General features: G+C 43.8%; 1 protein-coding gene across 1 annotated transcript in view; it reads left to right on the top strand.

Moving 5' to 3' along the window:
• The first annotated feature begins 4448 nt into the window (after positions 1-4448).
• The window catches only part of Tspan33 (tetraspanin 33), a 31126-nt gene continuing 11621 nt past the window's right edge, over positions 4449-23953 (top strand). The window contains exon 1 of the mRNA XM_013019902.1: positions 4449-4614. Coding sequence (XP_012875356.1) covers positions 4513-4614 — 102 coding nt within the window. The 5' untranslated portion in view covers positions 4449-4512. The remainder of the gene's footprint in view (positions 4615-23953) is intronic.

The following is a 23953-nucleotide window of genomic DNA, read 5'->3' as shown; positions in this document are numbered from 1 at the left end:
CTAATAACAGTTTTCCTACCAGACTTTCAGAATAAATATTGTTTTGATACCCTTAAGTAGATAGTGATAAAGTCTAATATATCTGGGAAAAGTCATTGCTTGATTCTTCTTATGTACCTTTCTTTCCTTATCAGTTTAATCACTAGCACAAGCTTCCAATTGCTATCATCTTTTCACATGTCATTATGGCTAAAAGAGACTAGAGCTGAAAAAATAAAGCAGATGTGTGTTGAACATCAAGCTTTCCCCCCCAAGACCTCAGAAATAGTTTTTGAAAGAGACAGTTGATTGCCAATAGTTTTTGAAAGAGACAGTTGGTTGCCAACAGCAGTGAATATAGTGAAAGCAGTTTTCATAATTAATTGTTCCTATCAAATACGATAAGTGTTAAGAAAAGTTGTAGTGTTTGGAATCCTTACTAGATGTACAGTTATTGCATTAATGATGACTAGTAAATACATAATTCAAAAATATCTACACTTTTTGGAACAATTTGATGCCTTGGATTTACTTTGCAATGAGCCAGTGATGGGACTGTAGGAGAGTAGTAGTTATTAAATAAGAATGGCCTGGAAGAAGAGGTGTGGCTCAAGTAGTAGAGTACCAGCCTTAAGCAGAAAAAGCCAAGGGAGAGTACAGGGCCCTGGATTCAAACCCAGTATTGGAACAAGAAGGAAAGGAAGAAAGAAGGAAGGAAGGAAGGGGAAAGAGAGAAAAAGAGAGGAATAAAGGAAGGAGAGAGAGAGAAGGGGAAGAAAGGAGGGAGGGATGGAAGGAAAGAAGGAAGGAGGAAAGGAAGCAAGAATTAAGCATGGCTAGGAGTTGATAATTGTTGCTATTGGGTTACTGAGGATGTGACTGTATTATTAGCCTCCTAACTTTGCACATATTTGATTCCATCATATAAAGGGAAAATAACTATTCTAAGCTAAAATTCATTTCTTAATTGCACAAGTCTTACCCTTAAAAATGCTAAATCCCTGGAGTTTTTCAAACTATTGTTCATAGTGATCTACACAAGAACTACACAAGCTGAGCACTCTTGGCGCATGCCTGTAACCCTAGCTTCTCAGGAGGCTGAGATCTGAAGATAGATGTTTAAAGCCAGTCCAAGCTGAAAAGTCTGTGATACTACTATTTCCAGTTAACCAGCAGGAAAGCTAGAAGTGGAGCTGTGGCTCAAGTAGTAGAGTGCTTAAGAGAAAAATCTAAGCAAGAGCACAAAACCTTTAGTTCAAGCCCTAGTTCTGGCACAAAAATAAATGAATAATAAAAAATAACTACAGAAGCTATGTGTTTAAGTAAATTTCCACTGTGCTGATTTGCCCAAGCCGGCAAAAACTCAGAATCACTGGAGCTAAGGCCTGGGTATCTGTTGTGAGTGTGTCTGTGTGTGTGCATGTGTGCACGTGCCAGTACTGAGGCTTGAACTCAGTGCCTAGGTGTTGTCCCAGAGCTTTTGTGCTCAAGGCTAGTACTCTACCAGTTGAGCAACAGCTCAGTTGGCTTTTTGGTGGGTTGGAGCTAAGAGTTTCAACAGACTTTCCTGCCTGGGCTGGCTTTGAACCTTAGTCCTCAGGTCTCAGCCTCCTGAATAGTTCAGATTATAGGCAGTAGCTACTGGTGCCCAGCAAAAATATTTTTTCTTTTTTCTTTAAAACTAATTCTTTTTTTTTAATGATTTTTTTTGGGGGGTGTCCGGTTGTGGGGCCTGAACTCGGCCTGGGCGCTGTCCCTCAGCTCTTCAGCTCAAGGCTAGTGCTCTACCACTTGAGCTACAGCACCACTTCCGGCTTTTTTCTTTTTGCTTATGTGGTGCTGAGGAATCGAACCCAGGGCCTCAGGCATGCAAGGCAAGCGCTCTACCATTAAGCCACCTTCCCAGCCCTTTTAAACTAATTCCACAGATGATCCTTGTGCCTCAAAAATCATAAGAGCCACTGATTAATCATCTAGCCAGGTGTTAATATTTGATGGGTAGCAAAGCAAACATAACTAGCTATTTTGTTTGTTTTGATTTTCTATTTTTCCCAGTTGGGTACCCATCCCCATCCCTAATGACCTTAATTCAAAGATTATCAATAAGGTCCAACCTCCTTCTGGAAGGAAGATAAACTATTACGATTGAATGAAAGCACCCAATTTCCAATGTGGAGTTGCAAATGTTCTGCTTGCTTTAGTAAGTTTATTTTAACCAAGTTTGCTAAGCTTCCTCTAAATGTCATTTCAGCCCTACTCCCTTCCTTATTTGAGCACTGTCAATTATATACCAATTTCATATATGCAATTGTGCTTAGTATTTACTCCAATGGTCTAATAAAGTTGAAATAAAATCCAATGTAACTCTAATTTAATATTCCTTTGTTTAGGCTTCCTTGAGTTATTTTTAGGCCCAGATGATTATCCAACTCTGTGTGTGTGTGTGTGTGTGTGTGTGTGTCTGTGTGTGTCTGTGTCTGTGAGTCTGTGTATGTTGGGGATTAATCCTAGGGCCTTAGACATGCCAGGCAAGCACTCTAGCACTGAGCTACAGCCCCGGCCCAAATTTTGGTCTCTTTTACTGGACTCAACTTTCATATGAAAAAATATAGGTACACACAATTTCTAAAATCCTAAGTCTTATATTTGAGTATGATTACAGGTTATTAATAATACCAGAGAATATGAAACAACTCTTGGACCTCATAAACTATCCTGAATCTATCAATCTTTCTAAAAACATCTCAGAGCAAAGTCTCCTCACTAGTGGTTTATGTGACCCTCAGCTCTTCCTTAGGGCTCAGCTTTGCTTGTTTGTTTGTTTGTTTCTGGGTCCAGTCATGGGGCTTAAACTCTGGGCTTGGGCGCTGTCCCTCAGCTCTTCAGCTCAAGGCTAGTGTTCTACCACTTGAGCCACAGCGCCACTTCCAGCTTTTTTCTTTTTGCTTATGTGGTGCTGAGGAATCGAACCCAGGGCCTCAGGCATGCAAGGCAAGTGCTCTGCCACTGAGCCACCTTCCCAGCCCCTCGGGCTCAGCTTTGCTTAAGCTGTTTCCCCACCTGGGTTTGCCAAACCCCTCCTCCTCTACAAAAAGCCATCTCCAATTCCTTCAATCCATTCCACCTGCTCTCGCCTCAAAATTCTTATTCTAGGGCTGGGAAGTTGGCTCAGTGGTAGAGCGCTTGCCTTGCATGCCTGAGGCCCTGGGTTCGATTCCTCAGCACCACATAAGCAAAAAGAAAAAAGCTGGAAGTGGTGCTGTGGCTCAAGTGGTAGAGTGCTAGCCTTGAGCTGAAGAGCTGAGGGACAGTGCCCAGGCCCAGAGTACAAGCCCCACAACTCGACCCAAAAAAAACAAAATTCTTACTCTACTCTTATCACTACCACTTAATTTTTTAAAAAATTTCCCAAGGGGAGATAATAATATGTTCATTTCTTAAAAACTCTTCAAGGCTGGGGATGTAGCTTGTAGGTAGCATGCTTGCCTAGCATATATGGAGGTCCGAGTTCAGTCCTCAGTACCACAATAATAATATAGTAAGAACAATAAATTTTGGGTGAAGAATTTACTCACACAAAATACAGCCATATGATGGTGTCTGTGATGCAGTCATACCTCTGACCCTAGGGTTCCACATCTGCAAGTTCCGTGAGTTTAACCAACTGCTGATGGAATTTTGTATGTGTGTGAGAGATTAGGATCTTACATATGATTGAAAGTATTTGGGAGGCAGACTTGATGGTTCACGTCTATAATCCAGGCACCCAAGAAGCTGAGGCAGCACGATAATGAGTTCAACAAGGCTTTGTCTGTGATTTCACTGTCCTCTCCTGGGTATTGTTACTCGTTTTCTTGTGTTCCCATAGTTTTCAGCGCATTGTTCAACACTCGGAGTGCATACTTGTTGATTTTAATGTGTGTGTGTGCGTGCGTGCGTGTGTGTGTGTGTGTGTGTGTGTGTGTGTTTGCATGTGTGCCCAGCAACAGGGAAGAAGACGTGGGTGTGGGATTCAGTGTTGCATTCCTTTTCCTCATTCTTCTCCTCCCACCCCCTTGAGCAGCTGCAGCCTTAGAGGTTTTCCTCTGGGTGGGGAGGAGGCAGAACCGCTGACCCTTTTAACAAGTTGTCCCTCACAGAACAGGTGTCTCCCCCGCCTCTCTGAGGAGGCGGGACGGCTGGATACTTAGTGACATCAGCGCTCCACCAATCAGAAGTCAGGCTGTGGCAGCTGCACCAATAGGCGGCCGGGGGCGGGCTCAGTTTCCCGGGAGCTGGCGGGTCGGGCTGGTCCTGCGGTCGCGGTGGAGTCTCCGCAGCTCCGGCTGTCCGCGTCGGCTCCCGCGGTTCCCGCAGAGGCGCCGTTCTCAGCCCGCGCGCCATCCCGACGCAGGGCTCGGGCGGCTCCCGCCGCGGCGCAGCTCCCCCGCCGCCCGGATTCCTGCGGCGGCGCCGCTCATGCCCCCGGGTGCGGGGCGCGCAGGTGGGCCGGCGGCCGCGGGGAGATAGGCCCCCGGGGGGCAGCGGCGGACCATGGCGCGCAGACCCGGGGCGCCCGGCGCCTACGGGGAGGAGTTCTCCTTCGTCAGCCCGCTGGTGAAATACCTGCTCTTCTTCTTCAACATGCTCTTCTGGGTGAGTCTTGGGGGCACCTGGGCTACAGGGTTTACCCCCCCCACACACACACACACAGTGCAAGGAGCCAGGAGGCTACCTGCGGGTTGGAGCGGTGGCCCGCGCTGCCCGGTGCCAAGCGAGCGTGGAGGCGGCACTACCTAGTTCTCTGGGCTGGTGACACTTTGGGGGCATTTCTCCTGGGGGAGAAGGGGAACGCCACTGTGGCGCCGTGTCGGGAGGGAAAGGCACCCAGTTTACTGCAAGCGATGAGGGTTTAGTGCGGTTGAAGATCTGTGGCAGGCCAAAAAAAAAAAAAAGGTGGATTTGGGAGAGGAACGGGTTTTCCTGTTGGGCCAGGCAGCCCCAACCACACAGTCACCACTGGGGACTTTCAGGCCTGGGGGCTGGGAGGCCCTAGTGGCCAAAAAGAAAGAAAGAAAAAAAAGAGGAAGGAAGGGGGGAAATTCAAGCTTCTCATCCTCCCCTCAGAGAGGAAGGGTCAAGGGGCTCCCCCTCTCTCTTTTACAGGCCCCAGGTGCCCCCTCCCTGCAAGGCTGAGAAGGGATGTGCACGGCTTTCAGGTCCTATTCCCTTCTTACCCAGCACTCCCTTAACTTTGTCCTACCTGTCTCAGGACCAGATTCTTCCCCTGAAACCTGGCGGTCTTCAGCTGATTTAAACAGGACGTCGTGCTGGGATGGAAAGCCAAGAGGTTCTTTCCAAATCTTCTGCTTGAAAATGGAAAAGTGGAAAAAATACTAGCCTGAGGGTGCAGACACCTAGATTTTCATTCCCACTCTGCCATCCTTGTTTACTTGATTGACCCGAGCAAATGTGTTCAAGACTGCAGATCTTCCTTCCCTCCCCTATAAAAATCAAACCCAGTTATGATCAGGAATGACAGAAACACTGCAGGAGCTGAGAATTTTCATGAAATGCTAGCTCTATCCTGTCCCATGGCTAGAGTCCCTGGGCCCTTTGGGATCTGAGAGCAGAGAGGTCTGCCTGACCTCCTTGCCTCCCTCAACCTGACACCCACAGTTCAGATTTACAGGAGGGAAAAATGGTGAGACTAAAATATGTTTCCTAGGAGAAGGTGCAGGCAGACCAGACATCTAAGGGAGCTGCTGGAAAGGTTTCACAGGGGCCGTGGTGTGAAGTGCAGACACAAAGTACATAAGTGCTAGCCTATTGGGACAAATGAGAGAAATCCCAGAGGGTGGTGATGACAGCTCACTCTCAGCCTTGTACTCTTGGGAAAATTGAAGTTTGAGCGTCTATGAAATTCTCAGGTTTAAAACTGGAAAGAAATTGTAGCAAGCATTTCATCTAGCCTCCACATTTTTTTGTGTGTGAGAAAGCTAAGTCACAGTGATGTTAAATGTTTGTTCAAGGTTCAACAGCTGGTTAGCAAGCTTGGTCTGGTAGTTTTTCTACTGAACCAGAGTGCCTCTAGGGGAAGTCCTTGACCTAGATGACTGCTACTGGAGCTGGGGTAGAGGGCGGTATTCGTAGTTAACCAGTCAACCCAAGTTCCTAAGTTCTAGGTTCTGCTTCCACTGGAGGTTGGGGGGGGGGCGGGATGGAACAAGAAAAATCCCACACCACTTGCTTTGCAAGGCTGGGGAAATGTGCTAAGGGGAACTCACTCATTAGGGGGAAATACCAGTGTAGCATCTTTCATATCCACTGAGTGTGCCAGGCCTGGGCATGCTATCTTCAGAACCAGCATCTGCATCCCAAGGACGTAGGGCTCCTCTACTCTCTCAGCTATCTAACTCTTCTCTGGAGCCTTCAGTACATTACTCTTATCTGTGTTCCTAGAGACAGCAGCTGGGTTCATCTGTTAACTCTGTGTTCCTGTCACGTTTTGGACTTCTCTGCCTTACCCCACACTCCTTTTATCAAAGAAATAATTTGGAGAGGTTGTAGCCAGGGAGATAATTTGGCTCATAGATCCATTTACCTTGGTGAAAATACTTCATGTAAGGTCAGATGACCTGGCTTGCCAGGCGAGCACTACCTCAAAAAAGAGTAGAGCCCCTTTTGGGCACTGCTGTACATACAAAAAGCCAGCCTAGAAATAGCACATTGAAGGAAAGAGGCTCAGCTTCTTTCTGGTACCAACTTACTGTGTGATCCTAAGCTAATGTATCCGTGTCTCTGGCCTTACTGTAAAGGAGAAATTTGTCTGACTCTGTGAACTATTTAAAGATGGATGAATCACTTTGGGGACTGTTTCTTTCTTTAAGATCTTGGGCTGAATATGAAAATGAATCTCTCTGTGTCTTAGGGAACTTGCCCATCTTAGGGGACAGTACTTCTCAGGATTACTCAGTGTCACTTCTCTCCTAGTTCCAGAGCCACAGAATTACACCCCACTTCCAAGCTGCTGGAGATGAAGAACTGTTTCCCCAAACCAGAGGCGATCTTTCTTCCCATCCCATTTCAGGGACTGGGCACAATGCTTTCTTCTTTGCAGGCTTCCTTCTACTAATCTAAGCAAATTCCCCTCTTCTGCCTGGATACACCCATGACCTGAACTATCAGCTTGTCTGGCCACCTGCTGTGGGTGCTGTATGGGTGTGATGTTTTTATCTGTACCGGGACACATTGGGAAGGCAGCTAGTATCATCTGGGCTCCTACTCAGTGGTCAGTTGTGGTGGCAGTGGCCACCTCTGCTCCTGTTCAAGGAGCCCTGGTTCTTGGGGGGTATTTGCAGTCTAATGGAGAAAGCTTCTGGCTCCAAGAGAGAACTTCAAGGATAAGTTCCTCCTGTTTATGTTTCAAATCTTGCTTCTCCTTTGGCCTGTGAGTTCTGGTTTTTCTCCCCTGAATCATGTTACTGAATGACTGTTGTGTTTCCATGGCCTGGAATAATTGCTCTAAGGTCCTAAAAGTTGTGTTGAAACTTGAAGAAGGGGCTGTTTTTCCACAATGTCCTGTGTCCAGACATCTCCATGTAGACTTAAGACATTGGGATGGTACATACTTTATTTAGTTGTGGGCATACCAGGTCATAAGTACAAGTCCTGCTCTGTTCCTCCCTTGCTGATCCATTTCCCTCCTCAGGCCAGCAGTTGGAGTGGCTTTTGAGTTGAGCAGAGGAAGAAACCCAGACCTTCTCTCTTTGCTGTCCTTGTGTATATCTCAGCCCAGACATCTCCGATTGACCATGTCTTTGGACTCCTCTGTCATCTTGTGTGTGTGTGTGTGTGTGTATGCCAGTACTAAAGGCCTAGAAGTTATCTGCTGCTCTACCACTTGAACCCCAGCTCCACTTGCAGCAGTTCATTGGAGATAAGAGTCTCACTGACTTTCCTGCCTGGGTTTTGAGCCATGATCCTTAGATCTCAGCCTCTTGATTAGCTAGGATTACAGGTGTGAGCTCCTGTGGCATCTTGAACCTAATCTGATTGCCACATCCCTATATGTTCTGCAATTAATGTACTTTTTTGTGAAAATACCATACAGAGGGGTTACAATTACATGAGCAAGGTAATGAGTACATTTCTTTCTTTTTTTATTCACCCCCCCCCAATGAGTACATTTCTTATCAAGCATTGTTGCCTCCTAATTATGTACTTATTTACCTGTCTCTGCCACTAGACTGCAGGCTCCTCATGGTAGAGACTGCTTTATTTGCTTCTGGATTCCCACTGTCCAGCTGTGTTGGCAGCAAGTGGATATTTAGTAAATGGTGAGAGCAAAGCTCACCAGGTAGAGGTGGAACATTTTCCTCTCCCTCCATCAAGGACTCTGGTCTGTCCAGATGCAGCATAGCTTTAAGCTCTTGAGCATTCTTAGTGTGGTATCCACACCACTGTTCTCTGCCAGGTCAGATCAAAAAATGTTAGCCATCCCTTTCATTCTTTCCCTAAACCCCATTTCATTACTGTCACAGCCTTTGGAGTTTTTCTTTTCTATCAAAGGATCCCCCATCAAGTCTTCCCTAGGCTGGTAAAGCCTCTTCATTAACAAGGCTACTCTCTCACTCAGGTCCATTGTTCTAGAGTCCCCAAGGCACTCAGAATCACCCCCCCAAAAAAATTCTGCCCCCCCAATTCTGTAATGGCAGAGGCCTTTGCTCCACCCAAGCCTTCCCCTTTGCCTGCTTTGGGAAGAGCCCACACCTCCTCTTGGCCACTTTTCTTAGGCTAGGCACACTTCAGTTAACGGGGTGGTCAGGTTCTTTTCTAAAGTCAACAAAAGAACTGAAACACCAAAAATGGAGACACATGTGCCTTCTTAACTTCCCCAGCAGTTTTGCCTGCCTTGGTCCAGTAGAAAATGTTAAATTTCAAGCAACTTTTAAAAAGAAATGGGGGGCTGGGAATGTGGCTTAGTGGTAGAGTGCTTGCCTAGCACCCATGAAGTCCTGGGTTCAATTCCTCAGTACCACATATACAGAAAAAGCTGGAAGTGGTGCTGTGGCTTAAGTGGTAGAGTGCTAGCTCTGAGCAAAAGAAGCTCAGGGGGATGGGAAGGTGGCTCAGTGGTAGCGTGCTTGCCTTGCATGCATGAGGCCCTGGGTTCCATTCCTCAGCACCACATAAGCAAAAAGAAAAAAAGCCGGAAGTGGTGCTATGGCTCAAGTGGTAGAGCACTAGCCTTGAGCTGAAGAGCTGAGGGACAGTGCCCAGGCCCAGAGTTCAGGCCCATGACCGGACCCAAAAAAAAAAAAAGCTCAGGGACAGTGCCCATGCTCTGAGTTCAAGCCCCAGGACTTGCGAAAGAAAGAAAGAAAGAAAGAAAGAAAGAAAGAAAGAAAGAAAGAGAGAGAGAGAGAAAGAGAGAGAGAGAGAAAGAGAGAAAGAGAGAAAGAGAGAAAGAGAGAGAGAAAGAGAGAGAGAGAGAAAGAGAAAGAAAGAAAGAAAGAAAAATGGGGCCAGCTACTATTGGCTAATACCTTTAATTCTAGCCAACCTCAGGAAGCTGATATCTGAGGACCACAGTTTGAAGCCAGCGCAGGCAGGAAAGTCCATGCGACTTATCTCCAATAAACTACTCAGAAAAAGCGGGAAGTGGCGCCGTGGCTCAAGTGGTAGGATGATATCCTTGAGCACAAAGAAGTTCAGGGACAGCACCCAGGTCTTGAGTTCAAGCCCCAGGACTGGCAAAACAGAAAAAAGGAGGGGAGAGTGGATAAAAGCTCGTGGTAGAGGAGGTGAGGTTGATTGTGACACATTATGTACATGAGTGGAAATATTACAATGAACTCCCCCCATACAACTAGTGTATGTGTTTAAATAAAGCAAAGGAAATGTAAAAAGAATGTACACTTTACCTAACTTATGTAACTAACTCCTCTCTATATCACCTTTATAATAGCAAAATATTAAAGCAAAGATAGGAGTGACAGTGTCCAAAAAGAAATGTACTCATTACCTGACTTATGAAATTGTAACCTGTTTTTTTTTTGTTTTTGCTCTTGTTTTTGCCAGTTGTGGGGCTTGAACTCGGCCTGGGCACTGCCCCTCAGCTCTTGAGCCACAGCACCACTTCCAGCTTTTGAAATTGTAACCTTTCTGCCCATCACCTTTACAATAACATTAAAATGTTTTGATTAAAAAAAGAGGAGAAAAAAACAGAATAAAAGAAGATACAGAGCACATAGAGCCCCTCTCAGGGTCTTGGTCACAGGCTCTGTGTTGGGCCAGTCACTGCACAGCAGTGGGTTCCATGTTTCTACTCCTGTGAGCCCTGCCCTGTGGACTCCTCCATTGCAGCAGGATAGGACCTTGCAATCGAGAGGGAGAAAGCCAGGAGCTAGTGTCACCTCCACAGCTGCTGCTTCAGAATCCTGCGTACAACAGGTCACAGGACCAGCATGTGCAGGTCCTAGCTATGGGGAATAGGAAGCTGCTGTAGGTCTAGGAGACTGTGACTTCCTTGGTTTCCCCAGAACTCAGGACAAACTAGGAAACAAGGTAGAGATCCATCCCTTACACTCCCTCATTTTTTGTGGATCCAGGGCCATGAGCATCAAACCAAGAGCCTTGAACATGCTAGGAAAGCACAGGTCTACTGAACTACATCCCCAGCTCAGCTATGGTTTTGATTCCCACACAGGGACTCCCTAGCCTCAGCTTCTTTCCACCATCTTCAGAAGGAAGAAGGCTCTAAGGAGTGATACCAAGATGGTTCCATCACTTCCATGCCTCCATCCGCTTCATGATGCAGACAGGACTTGGCAGTATGGGGGACAGACAAGGACAGCTGCCTCTTAGAGGCTGCGTAGCCCGTCCAGCCCTGCGTGGCGGTGTCATCTCTTCTCTTTTCAGGATGCCTCTCTCAAGACTGAGCTATCTCCTGCTGGCATCTTGTCACCTCCCCATGCTTATCTTCTTTCCCCTGCCTAGTTTGAAGATTGTCTGCTGCTTCTCAGCACAACTGCAGACAGCTGTTTCTTCTAGCTCACATGATAGCCCAGGGGAACACATAGGCTCCCTGGGCTGCTGTGTAGCAGAGATGGGAAGGCAGCCATGTGGCTGACTGAGGTCATAAGGCTTTGGGGCCATCCAAGATGTAAGTTCAGTCCCACTTCATCTACCCTCCAACTGAGGGAATTGGACAAAGTTATCTGAATTCTGTGAACCTTGGTTCTGTAAAGTGGCGACACTAATGCCCTCTTAGGACTGTGGTTAAAAATGTAATGAGATAATATATACAAAGTGTTAGCTTGGCCCTTAACACTTGCTAGAAGGTAGTTCCTATCATTGGCCTTAGCTCTGGAACTAGTTCTTAGAAATCACCTGCTGGGGGTAAGCTTGGAGAGCTACGATGAGAGCTCCTTCAGGAGTGGCAAGCAGATGGGGAGGAGGCGTGGGAAACTCAAATGAACCTGAGTGAACCCAAGGTCTAAATGATCACATCAGCCAGAGGGTGATAATAATTGATGATGCTTCTCTACTCTGCAGTTAGTGAAGATGTTCACATATATCCTAGGAACAGGGCACACTCCTGCCTCTCTCAGGCCCTTCCCTCGTCTTCACTCCTTAGGGGTTGACACGCATTGGTATTTAGGTGGAAGCTAGTGGAAATAGACTCCAAGAACCAGTTTGCCTATAATTATTGCCACTGGGCTTAAGAATCTTTGTTTAGACCTCAATTGGGCCCTGTAGCTCTTTCAGTGTTGGGGTATTATAGCTAGTGGCTATAATAAGAGTTTTCCCACGCAACACAGAGGCATAATGCCTGTGTGCCTTTGATCATATAAAATAATATATACCAAAATGAAGGGCTAGACAGGTTGGGAATGTGGCTTAGTCATAAAGCGCTTGCCTAGCATGCATGAAGATCTGGGTTTGATTCCTCAGTACCACATAAACAGAAAAGGCTGGAAGTGGCACTGTGACTCAAGTAGTAGAGTTTTAGCCCTGAGCAAAAGAAGCCCAGGGACAGTGCCCAGCCACTGAGTTTAAGCCCCAGGACTGGCAAAAAATAAAAATAAAATGAAGTGTGGCTTAATCGTAGAATGCTACCCTACCATGCATGAGGCCTTGTGTTCAATTCCTTAGCAGCACACAAACAAGCAAAAAAAAAAAAAGAACTCCAAAATATGGAAGCAAGAGGTTTTTTCTTCATTTTGGCGTTGTTGTTATTTATCTGTTTTTGGGCGGGTAAGTGGGGGGGGGGACAGAAATAGAGGAAAAAAGAGTGAACAAATGCAGCAGTAGTACTTACTAGACACTATGTTGAAAATGAACTATACAACCGTGGGTGGAGATAGGAAGGAAAAACTGGGAAAGAGCCAGGGAAGGGGCAACACTGTTAAAAAAAAAAAGTGCTCATTACCTGACTTATATAACTTCTCTGTATATCACCTTTACAATAACATTAAGTTTTTAAAAGAGTTTTTCCTCACAAACATCAAATCATGCAATTTGCAAGAAAAGTCAAGATAATGGAGAGAATTTTCTCCATTTTGTATTTTCTCCTCTAGGTATTATTAGTGCCCGTGGCTTCTTATCTGGCTGCAGTAAGTGCTTGCAAAAGACAAATGCAAGAAAACCAGAAATAATCAAATATATGAAACCCAGGAAACAGTATCACCTTATTGTTTTATGAGATGCAGCGACATGTATCTAGCAGTCACATCATGTTAGTAAAGTGGTTTCTTATTTCTGTGATAGAAATTAATATCTTGTAGCCTTCCCACGATACACTGAAAGGTACACAATAGTATCTCTGTAATACTTCTGTCAAAAATGTCTAATCTGGATATAATCTGGAACAGGCAAATACAAATTAAGGGATATTCTGCAAAACAATTGGCCTAAACTTATCAAAAGTATCAGTGTCACCAGGTGTCAGTGGCTCATGCCTATAATCCTAGCTACTCAGGAGGCTGAGATCTGAGGATCGCACTTCAAAGCTAGCCTGGGCAGGAAACTCTGTGAAACTCTTATCTCCAATAAACCACTCAGAAAACCAGAAGTGACACTGTGGTTCAAGTGGTAGAGTGCTTGGGCTGAAGAGCTGAGGGACAGCGCCCAGGCCCAGAGTTCAAGCCCCACAACTGACAAAAAAGTATCAGTGTCACTGGGTGCTCAAACTTATGATAACTACTTGGGAGGCTGATATCAAGAGGATTGTGGTTCATGACCACCTTGGCTAAAAAGTTATTGAAACCCTTTGTCAATCAATAGCTGGACACATGGTGTGCATGTCATCCCAGCTACATAGGGGACTGATAGCAGCAGGATCACAGTTTCAAGCCAGCCTGAAACAAAAATATTCACAAGACTCCATTTCAAAGGAAGAAGCTGGGCATGGTGGAGTATGCCTATCATCTTAACTACATCTCAAAGCACCAATTACGAGACCCTGTCTCAAAATAAGTAGTGAAAAAAGGTATGGAGGTGTAGCTCAGCATTAGAGCATCTACCTAGCAAGTTCAAGGTATCCAGTATTACCAAAAAGAAAAAAATTGGTGTCAAGGAGTCTTTAACTCCCACTTCCTACATGAAGAGCAGGAGATGTTGTTTCTCTCTTTTTCTATTTCTCTCTACTTTAACCCTGCTGTACTAAAATAAATCCTTGCTAAAACTTGAAGAAAAACCTACTGTTCATTTAAAAAGAGTCAGAACAAAAAGGATAGGAGCAGGAGAACTGCAAATTCAGGACCAGTTTGGGTTCCATTTCAAATCACTGGCCATCCTGAGCCACACTGAAATAAAACAAAACAAATACATGAGGATATTGGAATCCGCAGACATTGCTAGTGGGAGGTAAAATAGTGCAGCCACTGTGTAAAACACATAGAAACTCTATATAACACTATAATTCTAATCTTAGGCATATGCTCAAGGAGCTGAAAATGGCTATCCAAAGAGAAAGTTGTACATGGATATATTTATAACAGCACCACTATTCATACTAGCTGAAAGGTAGAAATAACCCAAATATCTGTTAATGGAGAAATACATAAATTATATCCATACAATAGAATATTACTCAGCCATGAAAGAAATGAAGTAATGGAACAAGCTCTATGATAGAAGAACCTTAAGAAAGAAGACAGGCATGAAGGAAATATATAGAACAGGTAAGTCCATAGAGAAAGAAAGCAGATTTGTGGCTACCAGGGTTTAGGGAAGGAAGAGGGGAAGAGGAAATGAAAAATAACTTTAATGGGTATGGGGTTTCCACTGGGAGTGGTGAAAAAGCTCTAGAACTTGATAGTAGTGATGGTTACATTAGCAGTATGAATGTATTTAGAGCCATTCGATTGTGTGCTTTGAAATAATACAGATAGGGTCATTCTCTCTGTAGAGATGACCCACTTTCATTCTGTTGGAAGTGTATTCTTTTCCTAATAAACTTTCCTATGACTTTCACTGTGCTTCAAGTCTTGCCTAAATTCTTCTCTTGCTAGACACAGGAATGAGGCTGATACCTGCTCTAACTTCCCATAACATATTTCAGTGCCGTGACTCAGTGACTGAGATCCAACAAGTCTCTTTCTGCAGGAGACTATAAAACTACAAGTGATACAGTTTAAGGGCTAACTCTACTAGATTCTCAGGTAAAGCTGGCAATTCTCCAAACCAGGATAGCCTTGATATCCTAATTACATCACAGGGCAACACTAACTGCTGTGTTCATATTCTAGACACTTGAGCCAATATAAACTGAGTCCAACACAAGACAATTCATGACTCTATAAAAACTTGAATGTTTCCTGTTCTTTTGGTGCTCTGGATTCACAATAGTGTTTTATTGTTGCTCCTGCTTCAGTCATCTGAGTTGCCAAAAGATTCTTATACTGCTTCTGTGTTTGACATCCCAATCCCAACCTGTTGCTCTCTATTTCTACAGCCTGCCCCTTCCCCTTTAGACATAGTTAGAGCTGGTTATGATCTCCAAAGAATATAACCTCTTCCACAGGACCCTGGATAACCCAGGATCCCACCTATCTCAGCTATTACCACAAACAGCCAGAGCTAGAGACTCTCCTGGCCTAGACATACGCTCCATCCCAGCAGGAAATGGCCAAACAGCAATGGCTTCCCATTCATTGAAAATTGTTAATGGTTTTAAGTCATTGAGGGAAGAATGATAGGAAGCAGCTAACCATGAGCGATATAAAATGAAGGCTGAGAGCCCTAGGTCTCTGAGAGAAAACACTATAACATCCAGCGTGGCCCACCAAGGTCACAGAATGTTATAGTTTTGGGGTTGTTTTTTTAAAATTAGGCTTTTTACTCCACCCACCTAAGGATTTGTGATAGGGGTCATTTCAGCCTAAGATGGGTCAACAAATGGTTCTGAAACAATAGACCTTTAGTTTACCCAGTCCAGTAAACTATGCCTTAGAGGTCAAAAGTAATGCAGTAAACCTCAGCCAACTTTCAGACAGTGACTCTGCCCTTGGGCAGAGTCTTGGGACAGGGCTTAGCCTCTAAGACTCTTATACTTCAACTAAACTGTATCCAGGCACAGATGCCTCATGCCTGTAATACTAACTACTCTGGAGACTGAGATCTGGAGGATTTCTGTTCAAAGCCAGACCTGGTAGAAAAGTCCAAACTAACCAGCACTGATATAATGTCTTTTTTTCTTCTTCTGGTCCTGGGGCTTGAACTCAGGACCTGAGTGCTGTCCTTAAGCTTTTGAACTCAGGATTTCATGCTTTCTACAAAAGTGCTCTGTGACTTCAGCCATGCCCTAGCCCTTTTTGCTTTAGTTATTTTTTTAGATAGGATCTGTGCTTTTTGTGCCAGCAGCCTTAGTAGACCTTGATCATCAGCTGTTCCCTCTTTCCCACTTGTTCCCTCCCTCCCATGAGTGCCGATATTTAGTATCTTAAAGATATTTAATATCTTTCTGTTTTATGATCCAACCCAGAATACTACATTACTACATTACATTTAGTTGTCATGTCTCCTGCCTCTTGGCTATGGCAAGAGATCAAGACTTCACTTGTTTTTGATGACTTTCAGAATTTTTTTTTTTTTTTTTTTTTTAGTCCTGGGGCCTGAACTCAGGGCCTGGGTGCTGTCCCTGCGCTTCATTTGCTCAAGGCTAGCATAAAACCACTTCTTCCCTTTTCTGAGTAGTTTATTGGAAATAAGAGTCTCACAAACTGGATGTCAATGGCTTACACCTGTAATCTTAGCCGCTCAGGAGGCTGAGGTCTGAGGAGCACTGTTCAAAGCCAGCTGGGGTGGGAAAGTCCCTGAAACTCTTATCTCCAGTAAACTACTCAGAAAAATCCAGAAATGACTTTGTGGCTTAGGTGGTAGAGCCGTAGTGTTGAGCACAGAAAGGCTCAGAGACAGCACCCAGGCCCTAAATTCAAGCCCCCAGACCAGCATAAAAGAAAAAGAGTGGTTCAAAGCCAGCCTGGGCAGGAGAGACCGTAAGACTCCTATCTCCAATAAACCACCAGAAAACCGGAAGTGGTGCTGTAGCTCAAGTGGTAGAGCGCTCGCCTTGAGCTGAAGAGCTGAGGGACAGCGCCCAGGCCCAGAGTTCAAGCCCCACGACCGACAAAAAAAAAAAAAAAAAAAAAAAGAGTCTCACTGCCTTTCTTGCCTTAGATCTCAGCCTCCTGAGTAGCTAGGATTCCAGGCGTGAGCCACCAGTGCCCTGCAACTTTTAGATTTTTTGAAGAGTATTTTGTACAGTGTTCCTTTATTGGACTTTGCCTGAAGTTTTTCTCATGAGTATACTGAGATTATAGGCAAGGATTTGTTGTTGTTGTTGTTTGTTTGTAGTGCCAGTCCTGGGGCTTGAACTCAAGGCCTGAGTGCTGTCCCTGAGTTTTTCTGCTCAAGGCTAATGATATACCACTTCATCCACAGCTTACCTCCAGCTTTTTCTTTGTGGGGAGGGGGTTAATTGCAAATAAAGAATATCACAGACTGACAGGCTGGCTTTGAATAACAATCCTCAAATCTCAGTTTCCTAAGTAGCTAGGAGTATATACATGAGCCACCAGTGCATGGCCTTTTTTGGGGTATAATAGGTTCTGAAGAGGAGGTAAAATGCTAAAATGCCATTTTTAGCACATAATGCCAATGATTTATCAATATAATCGTTAACATTAACCTTGATCATGAGGCTGAGGTAGTTTTTGTCACAGAAACCAACAAGCAAACACATGTACAAATTTTATTTAGATACCTGTTTTCAGGTCTCCTTTTGCCCTTTTTCATGCTGTGCTGTTTGGAAGGAAGTCACTATGCATAGTGCATATGTAAGGATTAAGGAGTTACAGTCTACTTTCTTGAGGACATTTACATAAATTTCTGGGGATTCTTCTGCATTGAGGATTTATCTTTTCTCCCCTGCTTATATACTTAGACCTTTATTTGTTTGGATATCTATTTATACTGTGAGTGATAATTCACACTTAAAGCTGGGCATGGTGGGTCAATCCTGTAATCTTAGCTATTCGGAAGGTAGATAGAGATCACTGTTTGAGGCCAGCCTGGGCATAAAGTTTGAGAGACCCCATCTCAACCAATGACTGGGTATGGTAGGGTATGCCTAGTATCCCTAGTGACATGAGGAAGCACAAGTAGAAGGAATGCAGCCCAGACTAGCCAGAGCATCAAAAGCAAGACACTAATCTTGAAAAGAGCCAAAGCAAAAAGAGGCTGAAGTCATGGCTCAAGTGGTAAGAGCCTGCCAGTAAGTCCAAGGCCCTGAGTTTAAACTCTAGTACCGAAAAGAAAAAAATCAATACACCTTATTAACTTTGATGCTTAAATTTTTCCCACCCTGATAAAGAGCTCTTTCACTTGACTTCCTATGTCCCTTTATCAGACTACACTAATATAGGGGTTTGATTTTATTTTAAATACTTTTTTACTTTCTAGTACAAGGTATTCCAAGTTCATCTTATATATTTCCTGCCCTAATCCTAGAATTAGCTATTTTTTCAAGGAGAAATAGCCCTGGAGATGGCCATTTTCCTTACAGGTTGAATACTCACATAAGGATAAAGATACTGGTATGTGGAAATTATTTTAAATAATTTGACCAACTTTTCAGGAACATAAATTTTGCTGAAATATGGCTCCGCTATTTTGAAAATTATATCTAAATTTCAAAAGTTTCTAACCGGACTTCATTCTGGCTGGGATATGAAAAGCTATCCTGAAAAGAGAAGTGACTTTATCGCTGTCCTCAGGAAGGGAAGTCAGTTGTGACATTGTGAGTGTTATAAGAATTTTATACTAAGAGATAACCAAAATGAGATGCATTTGGTCATATTAAATAATAATATTAAAGTCTTAATCTTCATTTTTTAAGTGATGCTAGGAATCCAACCTGAGACTTTGTACATGCCAAGAGAGCTCTACCCTGGAGCTATGTCTCTGACCCCTTAATATTATTTTTTAACTTTTTTTTTTTGCTGGTCATGGGGCTTGAACTCAGGGCCTGGGCACTGTCCTTGAGCACTTTTGCTCAAGGCTAGCACTTTACCACTTTGAGCCACTGAACCTCTTCCAGTTCTCTGGTGGTTAATTGGAAATAAGAGTCCCATGGAATTTCCTGCCCAGGGTATCTTTGAACCACAATCCTCAGATCTCAGCCTCCTCAGTAGCTAGGATTACAGGCATGAGTCAACAGCACCCAGCTAATCTTGCTTTTAATGTAATCTCTATTTGCTGCTTTCAATTCTTGGACAATTGTGCTTTAGCCTTGTAGATTCTTGAACTATGAACACATACAGAACTACTATTACCTGTCTGAATTACTATTTTCAGTGCAGCCTAGGCAGTCTTTCTGTAATTGTAATAAAGCTAAGGTTAAGAACCTTGCTTTGGTGCTAAATGTTTTTAATTCTCTTCCCAACACAACATTATAGATTCTCAAGGTACCTTGAACACAGCAAGTGCTGAATTGAATTTAGTTATTGTATTCATTTCCTATTGAGGCTGTATCAAATTACCCAAACTTAATGCCTTAAAACTATACAAATTTATTTGTGTGTGTGCCAGTAATGGGGCTTGAACTCAGAATCTGGACACTGTCTCTTAGCTTTTTTGCGAAAGGCTGATGCCCTTCCACTTAATCCTCAGCTCCACTTTTGGCTTTGGGGTAGTTAATTGTGGATAAGAATCTCACAGATTTTTCTACTGGGCTGGCTTTGAATCACTGTCCTCAGATTTCAACCTCTTGAGTAGCTAGGATTACAGGCATGAGACAACCATGCCCACAACAAATTTAATCTTTTCTGTTTCTGGAGGCCAAGTCCCAAACAGGTCTCAGTCATGTCAGCAGTACTACATTCCCCTGGTTTTCTCTGCAGATGTCTTTGTATGTTCCAGCCTTTAAGCTGTATACACTCCTTGGTTCATGGCAGGACATTGTCCAACCTTGTTTCTTTTGTTGTTGTTGTTGGTTGTGGTCCTTGAACTCAGAGCCTGGGCGCTGTCCTTGAGCTCTTTTTGCTCAAGGTTAAAGCTCTACCACTTTGAGCCACCTTGCCACTTTCAGTTTTCAGTGGCTAATTTGAGATAAGTGACTCACAGGAACTTTTCTGCCCAGGCTGGCTTTGAACTGTGATCCTTAGATCTCAGGCTCTTGTGTAGCTAGGATTACAGGCATGAGCCACCAATGCCTGGCCCTTGTTTCTCTTGTTAGATCTCCTTGTGTGACTCTGGTAAGGTTTGCTGTGACCATGTCAGGCCTTCAGGGATAATCTCCCCATGTTCAAATCTTTAATCACAGTTGCAAAGTCCATTTGGCCATGTAAGCTAACATAGTTATAGGTTTCAGGAATTAGGACATGGACATCTTTCAGAGGAGACATACTGTTTACCACCAGTAGAAACAGAGCAACTGGTATAATTGGAGGCTTACTAATAGATTTAAGTTACCATGTGATGGGTAGCAACTCTTTATTGTACCTTGTTTGGTTTATATGTGTTAGGATTTAATCAGAGACTTTTTGAAAAACCATCCATCCTACTAAAATTTTATATTTATTTATTTTGCCGGATGTGGGGCCTGAACTCTGGGCCTGGTCACTGTCCCTCAGCTCTTCAGCTCAAGACTAGCGCTCTACCACTTGAGCCACAGTGCCACTTCTGGCTTTTTCTGCTTATGTGGTACTGAGGAATCGAACCAAGGGCCTCATGCATGCAAGGCAAGCACTCTACCACTAAGCCACCTTCCCAACCCTAAAATTTTAGCATGTAGAAAAACAGTGAGGAGCCTGGCACCAGTGGTTCATGCCTCTAATCCTATCTAATTCAGGAGGCTGAGATCTGAGGATTGCAGTTCAAAGCCAGCCCAGGCAGGAAAGTCTGTGAAACTCTTATCTCCAATTAAGTACCAAAAAAGCCAGAAATGGAGCTATGGATCAAGTGGTAGAGTGAGCAAAAAAAAAGCTCTGAGACATTGCCCAGATCCTTAAGTTCAAGCTCCAGGACCAGCATACCTCTCTCTCCCCCAAAAAAGTGAGGAGCTTAGAAACAACAGAATTAAAAAGAAGGTAAATACTATGCTTCACTGATTCTGTAAAATGGTATTAAGAACTGCAGTTAGGTGAGATGCCTGTTCGTTGCGGCCGAGGGTAGCCTTCAGAACTAGGGAGGATGGTAACTGCCAGCTCTGCTGGGGTTTCCCTGCTGTCCCTGTGCTCCCCAAGCCTGGTCATACTGTGGAACAAACACCAACTGGCATCTGCAGCCACATAGCTGCCGCCTGTCTCCTGGATAGATAGGGTTGGCTGATAATATGTGGGCTCATCATCAGGGGCAGGGCAGATAAGGACTCAAGCAGAGCTGGCTTAGGTCTCAAAGACATGGACCTTCTGTCCCCTGCCAGAAGGACTTTTGTAGATAAGATCCACAAGGAAAAGGGTTCCTCTGAGAGGATAAATCTGACCTTATTATCTGTTCTAGGGCTGGGCCCCCTTCTCCCTCCAAAGCCCCAGGGTGACTCTTTTCAGTGGTTTCTGTCTTCAGGCCTGTGGAACCTAGCCAGCCATTTTCTTCCCTATTGAGTTGGTAAAGTCCCTGATGCTGAGAACCCTCTCCTGCCAGAGCGTGGCGTCATCTATTGCCATGGTGACAGCTGGCTGCTGCTTAGCACCATCCTGGAGCCTGGATTTGAAGAAAGGGTAGCTGAGGGGGAACATGCCCGGGCTGCCCAGCACTTCTGTAGGACTGGGAGACAGAATGCTTCTGTGGGGACTGCTGGTAGTCTAGTGGATTTGTTCTCACAGCAAAGTGCCATGAAATTCAAAAGGCCTAAATTCCTCTATTCTTCACCACTGGAATCAGCTTATAAAAATAAAGGATCTCTCCTGGGCAGTTCTGGCACTTACCACAGCGCATGCACACTCTTTCACATGGCATGCACTCTCTTTTTGTTCTTGATACTATATTAACCTCAAACAGGGTCAGAGAGCTGGACTACTTTAGCTTTAAAAACCTATACTTTGATCTAGATGGATTTGAATTCAGAACCTAGTTTCTATGTGACCTTGGGCAACCTATTCATAATGATAGATGACGTTTGTTGTCAGAAATTCTGGGGGCTGGGAAGGTGGCTCAATGGTAGAGTGCTTGCCTTGCATGCATGAGGCCCTGGGTTTGATTCCTCAGCACCACATAAGCAGAAAAAAGCAGAAGTGGTACTGTGGCTCAAGTGGTAAAGTGCTAGCCTTGAGCTGAAGAGCTGAGGGACAGTACCCAGGCTCAGAGTTCAAGCCCCATGACCAACAAAAAAAAAAAAAAAGAAATTGTGTCATGTGCTTTCCATAAATTATTCAATTTAGTTTTTGAGATAAGGTCTTGCTGTGTAGCACAGACTGGTCTGTAAATCCCAATATTCCTGTCTCAATTTACCAAATACTGGGGTTACAGGTGTGAACCACCATGTCTGGCTCTTTATCCAAAATTCCCATCTTTTAAAAGGAATCACAGCTCAGAAATTTGTCCCACTTCTGAGTGTGAGTCATTCCAAAGCTTATGGTTTTGTGTGTGTTTGTTTTATAGGTAGTTTTTGGTGTTGGCAATCAAACTGTTCTTAGCAGTGTGCTCTACCAATGAGCTATACCCCCAGACCTCCACAAGCCCATGTTTTTTTAAAAATGATTATTATTAAAGAGTTGTATAAAGGGGTTACGATTCTGTAAGTCAGGTAATGAGTACAATGCTTCTTGACATGTCACCCCTCCCTTCTTTTCCCCCTTTCCTTGCTCATGAGTTGCATAGTGCATTTTTTACATGATGTATATTGAATATAATGACTGCATTTATTCATCCTTCCTTCCTCCATTTCTTTCTTTTCTTTTTTTTGTTGGTAGTGGGGCCTGAACTCTGGGCATGGGTGCTGTCCCTCAGCTCTTCAGCTCAAGGCTAGCGCTCTACCACTTAAGCCAAAGTGCTACTACCAGCTTTTTCTGCTTATTTGGTGCTGAGAAATCGAACCCAGGGCCTCATGCATGCAAGACATGCACTCTGCCACTGAGCCACCTTCCCAGCCCCTCCTTCCTCCATTTCTGTGCCTCCTTTTGCTTCCCCCAAAAGACAACAACAACAATAACAACAAAGAACAACCAAAAACTCCAATAATACTACCAACAATAAAAACAGCAACAAAAAACAAAAAAATCATTTTTCATTTCCTGGAATTTGTTTTGATAAATAACACTTTAGCTGTTCAGAGAAGTTATGCCTTTGGGTTCCTTCCCTAAGTGTATATTGTTTGTATATAAATACATAGAACCCTGTAGAAGTTACCATGTCTAGTTGTATTTTAGATCTAGTTTCCACATACAAGAGAAAACATGTGCCGTTTGTCTCCCTGCGCTTGGCTTACCTCACTTAGTATGATTTGTTCTAGAACCACCAATTTCCCTGAAAATGACATAATAGTATTTTTTCTAATAGATGACTACAATTTCACTGTCTATATGTGCCACACTTTTTTATCCATTCATCTATTGTAAGGCATAGTGCAGCAACAAACATAGATGTGCAAGTGTCTTTACTGTGAACTGACTTGCAATGTTCTAGGTAGATGCCAAGAGTGCTATGGCTGCATCATATGGAAGTTCTGTGTTTAGTTTTTTGAGAAATCTCCAAACCACCCTCCAGAGTGGTTGTACTAGTTTACATTCCCACCAATAGTGCAGTAGTGTTTCTTTTCTGCACATCCCCACCAGCATTTGTTGTTCAAATTCTTAATGCTAACCAATCTAACTAGGGTGAGAAGGAATGTCAATGTTGTTTTGATTTGCATTCCCTTTATGGCCAGGGATGTTGAGCATTTTTTATGTGTTTATTTGCCATTCTTCCAAGAAATCTCTTTTTAGCTCTTTTGCCCATTTGTTGATTGGTTTATTAGTTGTTTTTTTGGGGGGGGTAATTTCTTGAGCTCCTTGTATATTTTGGATATTAGACCTTTGTGAGATGTATTGCTAGTAAAGATCTTCTTCCTGCCTGTTGGTTGTCTTTCTAGTGTAGTAACTATATCATGTGCTATACAGAAACTTTTTAGTTTGATATAATCCCATTTGTCTCCTATCTGCCGTGTCACTGGTTTTCTTTGCAAAATGCTCCTGTTTATAAGTTCTAATGCTTCTCTTACTTCAGCTTGCAGTAATTTCAGAGTTTCAGGTCTGACATTTGAGGGCTTTGATCCACTTTGAGTTGATACTGGTGCATGGTTATAAATTTTAGTTTTCTGCATATGGATATCCAGTTTTCCCAACACTAATTATTGAAGAGGCTATCTTTTTTCAATATATATATATATATATATATATTTTAGGGGGGGGTTCAGTCGTGGGGCCTGAACTCTGGGCCTGGGCGCTGTCCCTCAGCTCTTCAGCTCAAGGCTAGCACTCTACCACTTGAGCCACAGCACCACTTCCAGCTT

The sequence above is a fragment of the Dipodomys ordii genome, unplaced genomic scaffold (genome assembly GCF_000151885.1).
Source record: "Dipodomys ordii isolate 6190 unplaced genomic scaffold, Dord_2.0 Scaffold48, whole genome shotgun sequence".
Taxonomy (NCBI): domain Eukaryota; kingdom Metazoa; phylum Chordata; class Mammalia; order Rodentia; family Heteromyidae; genus Dipodomys; species Dipodomys ordii.
The sequence above is the reverse complement of the archived record's forward strand: the minus strand, read 5'-3'. Positions and strand labels throughout refer to the sequence as shown.